At 40.0% G+C, this 17338-nt stretch overlaps 1 protein-coding gene across 5 annotated transcripts in view; it reads right to left on the bottom strand.

Moving 5' to 3' along the window:
• The window catches only part of SLC16A9 (solute carrier family 16 member 9), a 68693-nt gene that overhangs the window by 7661 nt on the left and 43694 nt on the right, over positions 1–17338 (bottom strand). For 4 of the 5 annotated variants that reach the window (XR_012326633.1, XM_073793570.1, XM_073793573.1 and 1 more), the window contains 2 exons: positions 14952–15095; positions 2298–2393 (listed from right to left, as the gene is read on the bottom strand). Coding sequence is in view for 4 of the 5 variants with exons in the window: in XM_073793570.1 (XP_073649671.1) it covers positions 2298–2393; positions 14952–15095 (240 nt within the window). In the remaining variant the exon portion in view is untranslated. The remainder of the gene's footprint in view (positions 1–2297; positions 2394–14951; positions 15096–17338) is intronic. The other variant, XM_073793572.1, reaches the window with a different exon arrangement.

The following is a 17338-nucleotide window of genomic DNA, read 5'->3' as shown; positions in this document are numbered from 1 at the left end:
ACAACTAAAAACTCCGATTCCGCCAAATCTAGATTGTCCACAGTCAATCCATTTTGGTTCAGTGTGCCACAGCCCAGTCTCTCATGCTCTCGTCTTTAGACTGAGTGAAAGCAAGAGCAGCTCTCTCAGCATACAATTTCCAACATCTTCATCACAAATAAATTCGGACGTTAAAGGAAACCTAGGTCATAATTATAATGACTAACACTTTTAGAGCCCCTGCCATGTGCCTTACACATATGTTCCTTCAATATTCCCAATGACCCAATGTGATGGTGTATGGTCAGGCCACCCAAGATGGCTGTTCTCTTGCTCTCTGTACATCCCCTGCCTGACCAGTGCCTGCTTTACCTACACCTACTCGCATGACTGACCTTCCTATATACTGGCCCCAGGCCCCACCTAGGGATTGCTCTTATCCAAGGGGTGGGGAGGTGTGTGCCTCTCTGCTAGTTTCCTGGTAACCAATGAGCCAACCTGATGTCAATTCCCCTATAACTGGCAATCTCCCCTCCCCACCCCGGGAGCGAAAACCCGCATCCATGTCTTGCCCACGCTCTACCACACACCTGGGGCATCACTCCAGGATCTTGCTTTGGATTTGTAAGCTCCCCCCTTCCATTAAACCACTGATGTCTCTGTCGCTGACTCCAGGCTCTTTCTTCTGTCTTGAAGCTGGGCAAGCACAGGCCTTACAGGGTGCAGCCCAACAGATGGGTGCTATTATTATCCCCATTTTACAGTTCAGAAAACTGAGGCGTAACAGTTAATTTCACAGAACAGGTAACTTGTCCATCACCAGACAGCTACTGAGTGACACAGAATTCAAAACTAAGCAGACTGGCTCCAGGGTCTTGGGCTTGTCACTACGTTATAGTGCCTCTACAAAAAATACAGTATAGGTAAGACCTATTATCCGTTAAGCTGCCGGCCCTGCTCTCACACTCCCTCCCACACTTGTGGGAGATGCTGTCAGGTTCTTTTTAATTATTATTTTTTTTACATCTTTATTGGAGTATAATTGCTTTACAATAGTGTGTTAGTTTCTGCTTTATAATGAAGTGATTGAGTTATACATATGCATATGTTCCCATATCTCTTCCCTCTTGCATCTCCACCCTCCCACCCTCCCTATCCCACCCCTCCAGGTGGTCACAAAGCACCGAGCTCATCTCCCTGTGCTATGCGGCTGTCAGGTTCTTTAAACTGCCTTCCAACTGCTCTGGCTTCTCCATCTTTTGTTTTTTCTCTTTCTTCTCCCAGTTCTGCCTTAGCCATGCCCTCAGACTCCGGTCCTGTTTCCTCCTAGGGCATGATTCACATTTCTTTCCTGGCAATGCTTCCTTAAACCACCTTGGGGAAATATCCAGCTCGATTTAATTTGATGTGGAAGCACTCTGTTGCCACTGCATTGGCCTCAGGAACAAAACATTAGTTTGGATCCCGCTGCCAGATACACTACTGAAGTACTTCAGCTTATCTGAACGTCTGACCTCCCAGGAATATCTACCCATGAACAAGTAGCAATGTAAACTTAAATACAAGTTTTAGTAAGCTTGGCAGCCTTATCTCCTAAGCAAACTCCTAAAGCATTGGCCACAGAAATTTTGATAAGTTCTCTAAATAGCTTAGAAAAAAATCCATCTGAAAAGTAAAACACCACTTTACAATATCAGAGCAAGTCCAGAAGGCTTTTACACTTACACACACACACACACACACACACACACACACACACACAGCCGCTCCCCGCCCCACCCCGTCATTAAAAGAATAACCAGTGTAAACAGTCTGTTGTTTGGATATGCAAATAGAGCAACGAGATGTATTCACAAACCAGTACTTTGGAAAAACCCTAAGTTCCACAATAAATGGAGCTGGAGAGGTGTCACAGCATTGTTCTTCCTGACAATGGCCTGAAGGGACCCATTTTCCTTCCATTTCTCCTCTCTCTCCCAGGGATCAGGTGCTTTACTTAAGTGCTCTCTGCTTCTTTTAGCAAGGCTCTCACCAGCATGTGACTCTCAATTTACTGGACCCATAAGTTTTCTTTTCCTATATTATACTGGACATCTCATGCCCCAGCTTTTTCATACATGTATCTTTAGGGTTTTTTGAAAGCTACACCCATATTTACAGGGGAAAATAAAATTCCCTTCTAGGACTAGAGTAAAATAAATTGTGCTACGTGAATGGCAGCGGCGGCATGGTTGGTTAAACATATCTGTGCTTTGTAACTCCTAACTTTGATTAGAAGGCTAAAGAGTAGCAATGCTGTACTTATATTGAAAATGTACCTGTTGAAATCAGGCCAAGTGCAAGGCCTCGGCGGCTGTCGAAATACTGGCATGTAATGGTCACTGTTGCAGTGTATAATAAACCACATCCGAGACCTAAACACAAGAAGACATTGCACAAATTAAGCCAGACAGTATTACTTCAATGCAAGAAAAAAAAGAGGTGTAATTAAATAACTCTAATAGGACATTCTGTTACTAACTGGCTAAAACTCTTCAAAGTATGGGTTCCTAGATCCCTCTGATGTTAGTTGTGCAGTTCCAGTGAACACATTGGGCAGCCTTGGTTTTCACTCCACACCCACCCTGAGGTCAGGGCCCAGTCAAAAAAATAATCCAATTTCTAAAGCATGAATGAATAATGTAAATTTAAATTAAGACATTATGGAGAGAGAGAGAAAATGGTTAAATCACACACCAAATAGCAAAATTTAATCAAACTTGCCCATTAAAATATCTCTGTCTCTCTTCCACACCTTTACCCTTGGTTCAGTGTTCTTCCTCCTCTAGGTCCTCTAAACAATTTTATAAAATCCCCTTCACATGCCAAGGTATTTTGCTGGACTTCATAGCCTGGTACACCCCAGTCTGCAAAACAAAGGCCCTCTGGCGCTCTCAGATCATCCCATCATCGCAAAATGTATATTTATAAGGTTTTATCTTTTAGAGATGCAAACTACCTCATTTAGGAGTAAAACATCATGTCTTTAGTTTACAATATCTTTGAAAAAAAAAAAGAGGAAGAAAATGCAATAAAATATTAGCATCGGTTACATTTAAGTGGTGACCATATGGTTGCTTGCTATACTATTCTCCACTTTTCTGTAAATTTGAAATTCTTTTACAGTTAGAAAGAAAAACCCTTACTACTCACTATCCCTTTCTTGAGACCACAGGGCAATATTTAAGGCTGTTTGTTGGCTTAATCTTTTTCTCCCTATTAAGTATCTAATAACCCCAGTTTTGTTTTTCATAAAAATTTCCTCTGGCTTCTAACTCGTAACATTTGCCTTTCTTCTGCATCATCGTCTGTTCTTGGGGATCACCCTGTAAACAACACAAAAGCCGTAGTCTAAAAACTAATTTTAACTATGACTCATTAGGTGAGTTATTAAGGTCATTTTCATTACTTTCAAATTGCGACCTGGACTATGATAAGAAAGAATACATGGGTTTAACAAATACAACGCATAAACATTTTAGGAAATTAGCATTTAACTCAGGACCCAGATGACCATCTGTGATTGCATTAAAAAGTATTCTTGGTCCAAAATAAAACCAGTATTCTTGGCTTCCCTGGTGGCGCAATGGTTGAGAGTGGTTGAGAGTCCGCCTGCCGATTCAGGGGACGCGGGTTTGTGCCCCGGTCCGGGAGGATCCCACATGCCGCGGAGCGGCTGGGCCCGTGAGCCATGGCCGCTGAGCCTGTGCATCCAGAGCCTGTGCTCCGCAACAGGAGAGGCCCGCGTACCGCAAAAAAAAAAAAAAAAAGTATTCTTGAAGAAATGAGATAGATGAAAATAATTATACTTTAAATAAACCTTTTAAAATATAGCACACTTTTGTATGATTTAAGGGAAGAGATACTATCTCATTAAAACATGAGTTGGATTGATTTATACATTTATCATTATTACATATAATATACTTCGATGAAATAAGACCTGTTCCTGAACAATCAATTTTGTGAAGCCAAAAAATGTCACCCTTAACTAAAACTATATTTCGGAAAGCCTTTGGAGAGGGAATGAATTTACTTTTGTGTGATTTGGTTGTCAGGGCTCTGTCAAATGGTAGGCATTAGGGACAAGAAAAAAAAAAAGGCATTTCTGATTAATAAATGCCAATGCTAGAAAAGTTAAAACAGTAACTTTTAAACATTTTACCTTAGACTAAAAAGAAAGAAATTTTAAAAAACTATTTCAAGGCCATGGGTTTCAGATAAGATCATCTCATTTTTTTTTAAGTAGCAGAAATTTGAAATGCTTTTTCTCTAAACTTTTCAAAAAGCAGAAGGTGACATGATGCTTTCCCACATCTGTATTAGGATGACCTTAAACCACCAGTTATTAAAAAGATGGTCCTCAAGGTCTTTCAATGGAGTCCATGAAGTCAAAACTATTTTCACGATACTGACATGTTTCCTGCTTTTTTCACTGTCTCCATTTATGCTATTGGTGCAAAAGACATGGTGAGAAAAACTTCAAGAGCCTTAGTACAAATCAAGATATTGGTGTCCAACTTCATACCTTATATGTTTCATCACCACTCACTCACTCACAGTAAAAGCAAACAAATTTTTAAAAAATGCTTCATCTGAATTACAATTGTTGCCGAGAAAAAGCACGTATGCAATTGTTTTAGTAGCCAGCTAAAGTAGCCACTTTTTCCATGTAACCCTGTATGTATTTGAAAGAATGTCTGACAGACACAAACTATGGTTACTCAGACTTGAGTATTTGGCAGACATTTTCTTGAAAACAAACAAGGAAAATAACTGACAATAACTGTTACCAATGATAAAATTTGAGCTTTCCAGCAAAAATTAGAATTTTTGGAAACTTTTATCCAACACCATGATTTGACAGATTCCCAACACATAAAGATTTTCTGATAAGCCTATTGGTGATACTAACAAAAGTGATTTTTTAGTTGTTGTTTAATAAAATGTGTCAACATTTTAAAGTTCTTGCATAACTCAGAGAACCAATATTTTTCACATAACCAATTCATGATGTTACAAAATCAGACTTGAATGCTGACCTATTCAAAGTACAGAATAAACAAACTGATTTAATATTACAGAGCACGGAAAGTATATTCATGTGGTTTCAGGTTCCATATTGCAATTAACCCTTGGAAAATTATCATACATCAAGTTTTGGGATAGTATCAAAGAAGAGTTTCTACAGTTACCTGAAAAGACTATTGAAAACCCCTCCCTTTTCCTTTGTGTGAGACCAGATTTCCTTCATAAACTTCAACCAAAAAAGCACATTGCAATAAACAGAGTACGGAGAAGACATGAGAATCCAGATGTCTTCCATGAAGCCAGGCATTAAGGAGATTTGCCAAAATGTAAAACAAGGCCATCCTTCTCACTAAACTTTTTCTTTTGGAAAATAGAATTGTTTTTCATAATAAGTATGTTGTTTATGCTAACATGTACTGAGTTTGTTATTATTATCTTTAAATGAATTACTAAACAAATATTTTTAAATTTCTCACCTTTTAATACAGTAAATTTTAACAGAATAAATATAAATAAGTAATTCCACATAATTAAAAGTTCCTTGGGGTCCTAAATAAAAAGAGTGTAAAGGGTTCCAGGAATATAAAGTTTGGAAACCACGGCCTTAAAGCCTCCTTTGGTCTCCAATCATTTTAAATAATTAATTAATTAATTTGGCCGCACCACGCGGCTTGTGGGATCTTAGTGCCCTGACCAGGGATTGAACCTGGGCCATGGCCATGAAAGCACTGAGTCCTAACCCCTGGACCGCCAGGGACTTCCCTGGTCTCCAATCTTTTTTTTTTTTTTTTAATTTATTTAATTTATTTATTTTTGGCTGCGTTGGGTCTTTGTTGCTGCGCGCGAGCTTTTCTCTAGCTGCGGCGAGCGGGGGCTACTCTTCGTTGCGGTGCACAGGCTTCTCATTGCGGTGGCTTCTCTTGTTGCGGAGCACGGGCTCTAGGCGCGCAGTCTTCAGTAGTTGTGGCTCGCGGGCTCAGTAGCTGTGGTGCAGGGGCTTAGTTGCTCCATGGCATGTGGGATCTTCCTGACCAGGGCTCGAACCTGTGTCCCCTGCATAGGCAGGCGGATTCTTAACCACTGCGCCACCAGGGAAGCCCCTCCAATCATTTTTGATCAGACTCCTATCAGTGAAAAAATTTTGAGAATCGATCTCCAGTATAAGCATAATCATTTTTAAAATGAAATACCTAAACTAACGATTCAAAGCATAATCATTAGCAAAATATAATTGTTTTCCTTTACTTACATAGGTGAAACGAAACATATTTACCTGTTCTAGCATTTCCTTTCCATACCTTATGTTTCATTCCACATACTCTGGGTGAGACCACAACCTCAGAGGCCTCTTTTCCCTGATCTCCTCCCATCAAACCATACATCACGCTCTTTATCACTCCCACTGCCTCAATCATCAACCTCCCACCGTGTGAACTACCACTGCCTCAGTTTACCTCCTCCAGATCTTTTCTGTTCTGAACAACGGCCTCCTAATCGCCATCTCAGCCTCCAGTACTTTTCCCACCAATCTACTGTCTAACCCACTGTTATACAGTTCTCATCACATTACTCTCCTGCAATAACGTCCAAATAAACCCTCCATCATCAGGTCTCTGTTGCAAACCAAGCTTTGACATATTTGCAAGTCCCCTCGTGACGTGTGCATTCCTTAAACAAATATCTCTGAAAAGACCCCTATTATCCACTGTATCTCATGCCTCTGAGCATTCGAGCTCCTGGAATGTCCTTCTCCTACCACCCTCACTCCTTTTCCAACCCATGCCCACCTGATCACATCCCACCGGCCCTTCAAGACTCAGCTCAAGCACCAATTCCTGCATGAAGTCTTCTTCTGCAGCCCCTCTCCCGCAGATACATACTATACCTACACTGAATGCTGCTTTCATTTTATAATTGCACTTATTTTACTGTGTTACAAGTTACATATGTACAAGTCTCCTCCCCCAACTAGACAATGAGCTACCTGAGGGCAGGCTGTGTCTTATTCATCTGAGTATCCTGGTTCCAGGTCTGAGCCTGGCACAGAGTGTTAAAGTTATTCTACTACTTTTTCCCATAAAACTCATTTGAATTCCCCAATGTTAAGTCACATTGGCTAATTTCAACCATTTCTATCTATTCTTACTCTGGCTGCCACTCTCTCTTGCATTTCTCTCTTCCTCTCTGTGTCTCATTTCCTCTACTCATATAACAAACACACACACACACACGGTATGTATGTATGCTTGTGAATATATATTTTAAAAAATATATCTTTACATCTGCTTTACAATTAAATGATGCTGATTTTTTTTCACTTAGGCCAGAAAATAATTCTTAGCTGTAAAAATATTTAAGATTTTTTTACTTTCACAATAATTCATGTAACAGGATGTCATCATTAGAATACAGAATTAGAATTATATCGTTTGAAAAAAAAGATACAACTAATTTACAACTTGTATGTATTACGGGATGATGGTTTGGGCAAATCACACTTAACAGCCTCATTTCCTCATTTTTCTTAATCTCTATCTGTAACTAAAGAACACCCAGATCAATTAAACTGATAAGAGAGATATAAGAAGAAAATATAACTGAAGTAAAACACTCTAATATGATAAAATGCATGTAATTCAGAAATATAAAGCAAGCATCTCTAAGGAAACAGCATATGAATAAAATCACACAAAACGGACAAGCAGTAAACACTGGAAATTGTGTACAGATTTTGAAAATTGTCTATGAATTGTTTTTAAATATTCTTTCATTATATATATATTTTTGTGTATATAACTAAACAGACATCTATCAAGCCCCTACTTTTATATGTGAACATTTCCTCCTGCAGTATTATCTCTATGAAAAGGGAATATTTTACTAATAGTGCATTCTAATATGGCAATCTTAAAAAGTGATGAGGGTAAACTTACAGAATCCAGACTCTATGTGTAAAATAGGGGTTAGGTGTAGCACCTAGGACTTTCTTGCTTTGACCACTGGAAGGCTCATATCCTGGAAAACCCCTTCGTCCTGGGCAAACCAGAACAGCTGGTCACTGGGTGTGCCTCTTGGGCCTGCCTCTTGGTCACCTGGGAGAATTTCCCTTTTCTATGGTCTGAAACAAGTATTTGATCACCTCTTAGAATAGCTGAGCCAGTAGGATTTATCATCTTGACCAAAGGTTAAGGTAGGCAATAGCCTATGATATTCCAGAAGTATCTACTTCTAGAAATAAAATTGTGAGAATGGAAATTTGGATGCTGAAAAAGATAAGTTTAGAGCATCCAAATGCAATTACTGTTTATGTTTCTAGCCTCAAAAAAAGTTTAGGAAAAAGTTTAAAAGTTTAAGCAGGGACTTCGCTGGTGGCGCAGTGATTAAGAATCCGCCTGCCAGTGCAGGGGACACGGGTTCAATCCCTGGTCCGGGAAGATCCCACATGCCGTGGAGCAACTAAGCCCATGCTCCGCAGCAAGAGAAGCCACCACAATGAGAAGCCCACGCACTACAACGAAGAGTAGCCCGCACACCGCAATGAAAAGTAGCCCCAGCTCGCCACAACTAGAGAAAGCCCATGTGCAGCAACGAAGACCCAACGCAGCCAAAAATAAATAAAATTAATTAAAAAAGAAAAAGTTTAAGCAACTGGCTAGCTTTTTGATTGACATGGCTTTACAAAAGCATATAGCTTTGACACTGGCTTGATTAAAGCACAAACTTTATATGCTCAGCATGAGTACCTTGAACCTGACACTGGATGGTCAAGAGCACAGGCTTGGGATCAGGCAGGCGTGGATTCAAGTCCCAACTCTATCACTTATTGGCTGTGTGACTTTCAGTTTCCTTATCTTTAAAACAATCTCATAAGATAGTTGTAAAGATTAAGAGACAGAAAAAATGTAAAAGATTTCAGTATCTGTGCTTGGAATATAACGAAGTACCAAAAATAGTCCTTATGCTGAAATATTTTTTCACTTTTCCACCTGAGTATTATGGTATTATATAGCTCTAGCCTCAGACTAATTAGAAAATCATAGTTCCTTTTTATAACTGAACACCCATGAGAGACAAAAGGCGATCTTTAATGGCACAACAAAAAACAAGGGCTTATAAAACTAACTGCTAAAGCGAATATCAGAAAACAACCTTTATCTAATTTGCCATCACTAGAGAAGGAGAATCAGATTGTCTATGAAAGTGGGTTATGCCCTCCTCAAGCTCAATGGATATGCAGATACTAACAAGAAAATGAAGGAAGAGAAAATTGAATTTTTCCAAAATCAAGAAGAGATTATTAAGAAAACAGTAATCAGGTAGCTAAGGAACAATATAATCTGAAGAAAAGAGAAAGCAAGAAATTGATTTTGAGTTGTGCTTTTCAGAAAAGCAATGGGAAATGATTGGGAAGAAGCTTGAGCAAATCATTAAGGGCATATTTCCTGCGGCCCCTCTTCCCATTCCTCCCAGTCTCCCACCACATTTTCTTTTTTCCGATTTTACTAAAGTTATTGAGAACACAGGAGCCTGAATTACCAGGTTTGGCAGTAGGACATACAGTCACTTGAAAACCAGCAAGCTGCCATTTTATTCTAGCTACAAAACCCAAACAAGATAACATCATATTTTCAAGACAGTATTTTTTAAAAAATGGTAAAACAGAATTATGCCAACTAATACACTTCACTATTCTTTTTGATGTTTTCTATTATAAACATACCATATAACTTTAATTTTCTTTCTCTATATTATTTAATCTGTTATACAAATAGTCCTGATTCAATAGTGCTTCTTCAGTTACAAAAAGCTGCTGCTGTGCTCTTGAACTAAGAGATCAGAAAGGAACTTAAGGGGAAGGGAACAAACATTCATTAAACACCCGTGTGCCTCTCTACATACATCATCTCACGAATAGTCACAATATCTCTGTGAAGTCGCGTTAGTCTCATTTCACAAGAAATACAAACGGAAGCTCAGAGAGGCTGGATAATTTCCCAAGGTCACAAAACTGATAATGATGGTGATGCTGGTGAATATTTATTGCTTTAACTCATCCATCCACAAAACCCTAGAAGGTAGTTACTATTATTATGTTCACTTTAAAAAATGAGAAAACAGTATGTAAATAACATGTCTACAGTCCACAGCTGGCAAGTGAGTAAGTTAAGATTAACCCACACGGCCCAACCCCAGAGTTGGACTGTCAGTGCTTGCTCCTGCCTTTGCCAGATTATCTTAAGAGGCCATCTAGTTCATTCCAGACAGAGGAGAATGCTTAGAATACTGCACAGAATGCATGCTCAATATACGTTATCATTAGACTGAATCTTTCTTGTTTTTTCTAAGGACTTCATAATACAGAAGGGAGGAGTTTAGACGGTGTAATAATTTCCTGTCACTTCCTTTTCAACTGGATACTCTACTTCCAATGGCGACAGAATGGAAGTGTCATTGTTCATTAAATTCCCATTTATTTACCCTACAAATATTCCACGAGCCCTATATGCTGAGCCTACTGACAAAATAAAACCACAAAGAAGTCAACCATGATAATAAGTGTTAATAATCTCCTAGAAAGAAGTAGCTCACAGGGGCCCAATAATTACTACAGTGCGTGACTTTTTAAGTATTGACATTAAAACTTTAAACTTTTAAAAAATTCTTTAAAATTACTGGAACCTGTAAAATTATTACTGAAATTAAAATTAAATTGATTTTTTACTATGGAAATCCAACTCAACTCTTTCATTTACCTTATTTTTATTTTGCTCGACTTCACTTAGTCCTTACAAGAGCTATGTGAGGTAGGTTTCTGAGTCTGCCTTCACAGAAGAGGCGACAGTCATTCTTGGAGACCGAGGCGTTTGCTCAAGCTCACAGGACCTATGTCTCCTGACCCGAAGCCCAGGGCTCTCTCCATGAGCTGACAGCCTCCTCCTAGCCACAGGGATTCAGAACCTGTTGCCAAATCAGAGTCATATACAATCTTCAGACGTGAGCCTGTTTTCTGACCCAGATTCCATTAAGTGAAGGAAAGGCCAGGATTCCAGAAGGAAGGACGTTGCAAAAACCACTATGGCAAATATATAGACAATAATATCCTGAATCTTGCCCCAAAGAGAACTACGGTCACTTATTTAGGTATCATACGCAAGGGAGAGTGGGATGCCTTTTGAGCACTGTAGGACACAGGAAATGAACTGGCACTGTTAAGTAGGGGCCTAAGGCACTTACATGGCCTACCCTTAGAGGGGGGGTCACAAGAGGGCCAGGTAATATACGGGATCATGGCCCAGGTCTGGCTCACAGTGGGTCCACTGAGTCCATGGGCCCATCCTAGTCATTTCCCCAGTTCCTGATAATTAATTGGAGTACATGTACATAGTAGTTGGTATAACCTTCTATCTACATTGTTTCTGGCCAGTGAAGTAAAAGTTACCATAGTGGGGAAAGCCAAGTGGAAGCCCTGTACGTCCCCCACCGCCAGCAGCAGCTAGTAAAGTAAGTCAAGACCAATATCAAATCCTATCTCATTAACAGAAGATCATGGGTTCATGGGGAGAAGGGACAGGGTTAGCTATTGAAAGGTTCCAACACCATAAGCCAAATCAAAATCAGTTTCACAAGCTGGTAAAGCTCTCTCCATTGCTATAGAAATTTTGAAATTTAGTTATGGGAGTTACCTAATTTTGTCTTTTTCTTTCTATATACCCTTAGATATGCTTCCAACACAATCAAATGTACATAAAATCTTAAACAATGTACATTAATTTTTTTTCTTTTTAAAAATTCATTTTTGGGCTTCCCTGGTGGCGCAGTGGTTGAGAGTCCGCCTGCCGATGCAGGGGACACGGGTTCGTGCCCCGGTCTGGGAAGATCCCACATGTCGCGGAACGGCTGGGCCCGTGAGCCATGGCCGCTGGGCCTGCATGTCCGGAGCCTGTGCTCTGCAACGGGAGAGGCCACAACAGTGAGAGGCCCATGTACCGCAAAAAAAAAAAAAAAAAAAATTCATTTTTATCTATGGGGAATACAAATACTATGGTATCACTCACTTTGGGTCAATTTTTAAGTCAGTGACAACTCTGGATATGTACTCACAAAGGCTATACCTTAACCTTGAAACCATGTGAGGGAGTAAAACCCCATGAAATTTCAAATGCTTAGTCCAAATTTTTGGGGAAATGCCCAAATCATGTCAAGGGCATAATGATTCAACTTTCTATGTAAAAAGGGGTTTGACCTAAAAGGAATAATCCAATGCTCATACACAAGCACAGATATCTACATTTTTATTTTCATGATTTTAGACAAGAATGCAAGATGACTATTCAGTGAATACCTTCCAATTCTACACCAGAGATTAACATATTTGCATGTATAGGTTTAAACTGTATTAAGCACTACAGGGAATAAGTAATATAAAATACCAAACATATAACCTGTTCTCAAAGAACTAACAAGTGACCTGCTTATTTAGATTATGATCTGAGTAGAATTTGGGTATGTAGTTAAATTTAAAATAAACTTCAAGAGTTCTAAAAGCACTACAAAGAATTACAAATATGTAAAAGAGGTCAGGATCTGGTGTCAGACTGAATGGATTCAACCCCAAATCTCCTACCTATGTGGCTTTAGTTAGTAATTTCACTTTGCTTGAGCTTCACTTTCCCTCTCTGTAAAATGGGCTCACATGAAGACTGGATGAGATCATATAAAGCAGAGCCTAGCACACACTACCTACTGGAATATTAGCCGCTATAAATTTCTATTATTTATTATTGGGGAAATATCCCCATGTGAAAAAAACGAATATTAGTAGTCAAAAAAATTAAATTCTTTCAGGCTTGACTCAAACCAACCATCTTGCTGGAATTTGTCTCTGAAGTTTTTAAACACCAAAATCCTGAGCCGCAGCGTCTGTGTCCCTGCCTGGGTTGTGTCCGGCTCAGCTGTGCTTTTCCCTTCGCTGCCACATGTAGCAATGAGATCTGCTCTGTTCCAGTCTTTTCCTTTGCAGCTTCTCCTCCTGTTAATTAGCTGTGTCAGCGCTGGCAGGCAGCTCTTCCTCCACCCTAATATGCTGTGTTCTAAGAATTTTGCATCATTTCTGAACAAATGTCATATAGATGGTACTACGGAGCTCATGTCTAGAAAACTGGCTCTTAACATACGTTTATCAAATGTGTTGTGACTTTTCTGACACTAAAGCAAAAAAAACTTGTTGATCAGGAATAATTCATTCTTTTATTTATTTATTTATTTTTGCGGTACGCGGGCCTCTCACTGTTGTAGCCTCTCCCGTTGCGGAGCACAGGCTCCGGACGCGCAGGCTCAGCGGCCATGGCTTACGGGCCCAGCCGCTCCGCGGCATGTGGGATCTTCCCGGACCAGGGCACGAACCTGTGTCCCCTGCATCGGCGGGCGGACCCTCAACCACTGCGCCACCAGGGAAGCCCTAATTCATTCTTTATATAAAATGTTTGAAACTGTTTAGCCTTTTATCGGAATTTCATTTGGAAAATAGCAATCCTTCTACAGATTTATAACTTATGTTCCTCTGATTATAACCCAAATCATTTCTTAACCGTTTCATTACTTAAGCAAATATTCAATTACATTTTACTGTACAATAGAGTGGGCATAATATTTTTATGATCTAAAATAAAATATTTCATTCTCTCTATGTGACTAATATACTTTTCTATTTGTTCAAATTGAATATGAAAAACTAGAACAACTTCTGCCTACACTGTATTTCAACTGTTATTCCCTGCAATTGTATATAACATCGGTGTATTATTAAAAAATTCTAATTCCTAAACATTTGGACTTACATAGAGGATACATCTGAAAGTGATTATTTGATTTACAAAATAAATTTTTATTATTTAAAAGAAAAAAGAATTCAGTTCTTTCAGACATTAAGAAGAAACTTTGAAAGGCTGAGTCTTTTAAAAATTCCCCACCAACAGCTCCTAGGGATCCTGAGTCTGGTGATGTTTGACATTGAATACAATGAGTGCAATACATCACAAAAGCATTCCCCCCAAAATTGCCAGTGCTCTCAGGCCCTGAGCCCTGGACCCTTTCCTCTTCTGTAACCAAGATCATCATTAATCATCCCCACCGCTCAGTTTTCTTCACTCATGCCTTACCTCTAACAAAAATAATCATTATTATTACGTGCTTTAAACTCTGCTTTTTACTTCTGCTATCACCTTGCGGTTGGGGCCCTGGTGACAGGTGCTGTGGAACAGCAAGGATGTTTAGAACACCAACAGTTCAACAGAGCCCTGCTTAACCGCCCAATAGGAAAGGGACCATTTCCTACATCAGTGAGAAGTGGCAGGTGTCAGTGACATCTAAGTTGCATGCTTCTCTCCCTCTTTTCCTTTTTTGTGCTAGAGAGACAAGTGCTGAAATTAAAAAAACCTCCCCATGCCTTGCAAGAAAACAAAATGGGCATTGTTAAAACACATTTATCGGGCTTCCCTGGTGGCGCAGTGGTTGAGAGTCCGCCTGCCGATGCAGGGGATGCGGGTTCGTGCCCCAGTCTGGGAGGATCTCACGTGCCGCGGAGCGGCTGAGCCCGTGAGCCATGGCTGCTGGGCCTGCGCGTCTGGAGCCTGTGCTCCGCAACGGGAGAGGCCACAGCAGTGAGAGGCCCGCGTACTGCAAAAAAACAAACAAACAAACAAAAAACACATTTATCCTTTGAAGTATTTTGATTCACTGGGTGGACGTTTTACTAAAGCAACAATTTTTGGTAAAGTGGTTGCTGAAAGTGAATTATTCCTGAGCATTTTCACTCCTTACATTAACTGAATAAGAAACGTCACACGGGTAAAACATTTAACTCTCAAAGCTCAGAAAAGCGTCACGGGGACCAAGTTTCTTACCTACAACAATGCCATAGGAAAAAAACAGAAAGTAGATATTGGGGGCAAAACTGCTCAACATGAGGCCTCCTGCCACCATGAAGCCACTGAAGATTGTCACGGCTCTTGCTCCAAAAGATGAGACACACAGGCTGCACACGGGACCTAAAATCATAAACGAAACCTTCACTTATTTAACAGTAACCTCCTCTCCACATCCTATCATCCATCCGAAACTTAAAATGATTCCTTCCATCGTAAAACCACAACAGCAATAATAAGCTACTGTGTGTTCACTACGGGTTGGACACCGTGCTACTTCACATAAACAATGTCCCTTCATTATAATCTCACTGCTTTCCTGGGAGGTAGGTGCTTTCGTTATCCTCGCTTTTCTGATAAGGAAATTAAAGTGTCAGAAGACGAAGGTCACATAGCTAAGAAATTGGGGTTCTGGAGTCAGACTTTATTAAATTTTCAATGAGAGTAACAGTGGCAGCCACCCTCAGAGTAACAATTAAGAAGTAAACACCCAGGCCATCTGGCTGTTGAGTCCATCAGCTTAACCGCCACACCCTTCTGAGGATTTTGGTCTCCTGTACTTGCCATGCATCTTTTCTACCCAGAGCTCCTATTCAGCACAAGGCCTGTCATATAATTGATGGTAAAAATAAACTTAATGATTGACTCAATGCTATCCATAACATCCTTATAAAGGGATAAAGTGAGGGTAGTTACTCCCTTCCTAGAGAAGATTTTGGCAGGTGGGGGCAAATGCCTCTATCCTACCCACCCGGGCATGACTTTGTCAGTATCCCTGTCCTACATACTACATGTAACCTGGAATTTGGGGGAGGAAGTGCACTGTTGACTGACAGGTAAAAGGGACCATTACCTGGACCAGTTCTCTGCGGAAGTGGGCAACTGCTCATGTACTGGGATTTAAGTGATAGTGAAATTCTCTCTCACTAGCACTGTACCTTGACAGTATCTACAACTACGGAGCTTACCATATTAGAAATAAAAGGACATGAAGGGTTACTCAGCCCAGTAGTCTTATTTACATGGAAGGAAACCGAAGCTCAGAAGGGTTGTCCATGCCATGGTTAGAAGAAAGAGCCCAACATTTAAAAGCAAAGAGAAACATCTTCATTGAGTTCACAACCACCTTTCAAGGTACAAATCATTATTCCCAATTTTTAAAAAGCATGCTCACCAGAATGGCAAAAGGCAGACAACAATAAGTGTGAGCAAGGATGTGCAGCAATCCTCCCATAAACTGCAAGCATGATCTCCCAAAGCGGAACACAGCGCTGTATGACTCCGAAGTTCTACTTCTATGTACACCTACACCCAAAGTCACGGACATAAATGGTCATAGCAGAACTAGTCATAGTAGCCAGCACCCACAGATCCAGATGTTCCTCAGTAGTGGAAGGTATAAGTAGATTCTGGTGTATTCATACAATGGACTACCATATGGCCATGAGAATGCATGACCTACAGCTACGCACAGTAATGCAGATGTATCTCACAAATGTATGTGGAGTGAAAGATACAACAAGAAAAAGGACACATTGTGTAATACCAATCATAAGAAGTAAAAAACAGACAAAATTAATCTACAGTCAGAAGTCAGGACAGTGGGTCTTTGGTAGGGGGTAGGAAGCTATAACCAGAAGGAAACACAGCCCAGCTTCTAGGTACTGCTAACGTCCTGTTTCTGGGTGTGAATGTGCTCATTACATGGGTGTGTCTGGTTTGTAAAAACAATTCACTGAGCTATACTCTCATGAGATGCACATTTTTCTGTACATATCTTAAAACATTTTAGAAAACCTCAAATGGAGAGATAGTGTCATCCATCCACAGTCTCACTGTTAGCAAGTGGTGGAGCCAGGATCTGATGATCCCAAGCCCGTTCTTACCAATAACAGAGAGTCTCTTAAGCACGTATTTAAGACCAGGTTATGACCACTGAGATACCACCAGCTTTCAATGCCTAGAGCCATCCCACATTCCTCCCTGGTCATGAATTGGCCCCTGTCATTTCAAGCCCTCTTGTATGAGCCAGTATGGAAGAGCAGACTGATATATTTACAAGACAGAGGGCAATATTCTACTCCAGTGTTTTAGGAGGAAAATCCATTTGAAAGACCAAACTTATCTGACAGTTGAGCTATGTGTATACCCAACGAGAAACACTTAGATACTTCAAAAATAGAAATGATTTTAAGAGTCAAATTTCATAAATGGATGTTGACATCATAAAGTCATGACCCTTCTATGTTGTTTACCAAATTGTATTGACACTGACAGTCAGTGTTTACAAATTTAACAGGCACATGGAATTGAAATAGAGATTGTTACTGGCATACTTGAAAAGTTTCAAGTTTCATCCTCGAAGC

The sequence above is a fragment of the Tursiops truncatus genome, chromosome 16 (assembly GCF_011762595.2).
Source record: "Tursiops truncatus isolate mTurTru1 chromosome 16, mTurTru1.mat.Y, whole genome shotgun sequence".
Taxonomy (NCBI): Eukaryota; Metazoa; Chordata; class Mammalia; order Artiodactyla; family Delphinidae; genus Tursiops; species Tursiops truncatus.
Note: the sequence above shows the minus strand (reverse complement) of the source record. Positions and strands in the feature narration are given on the sequence as shown.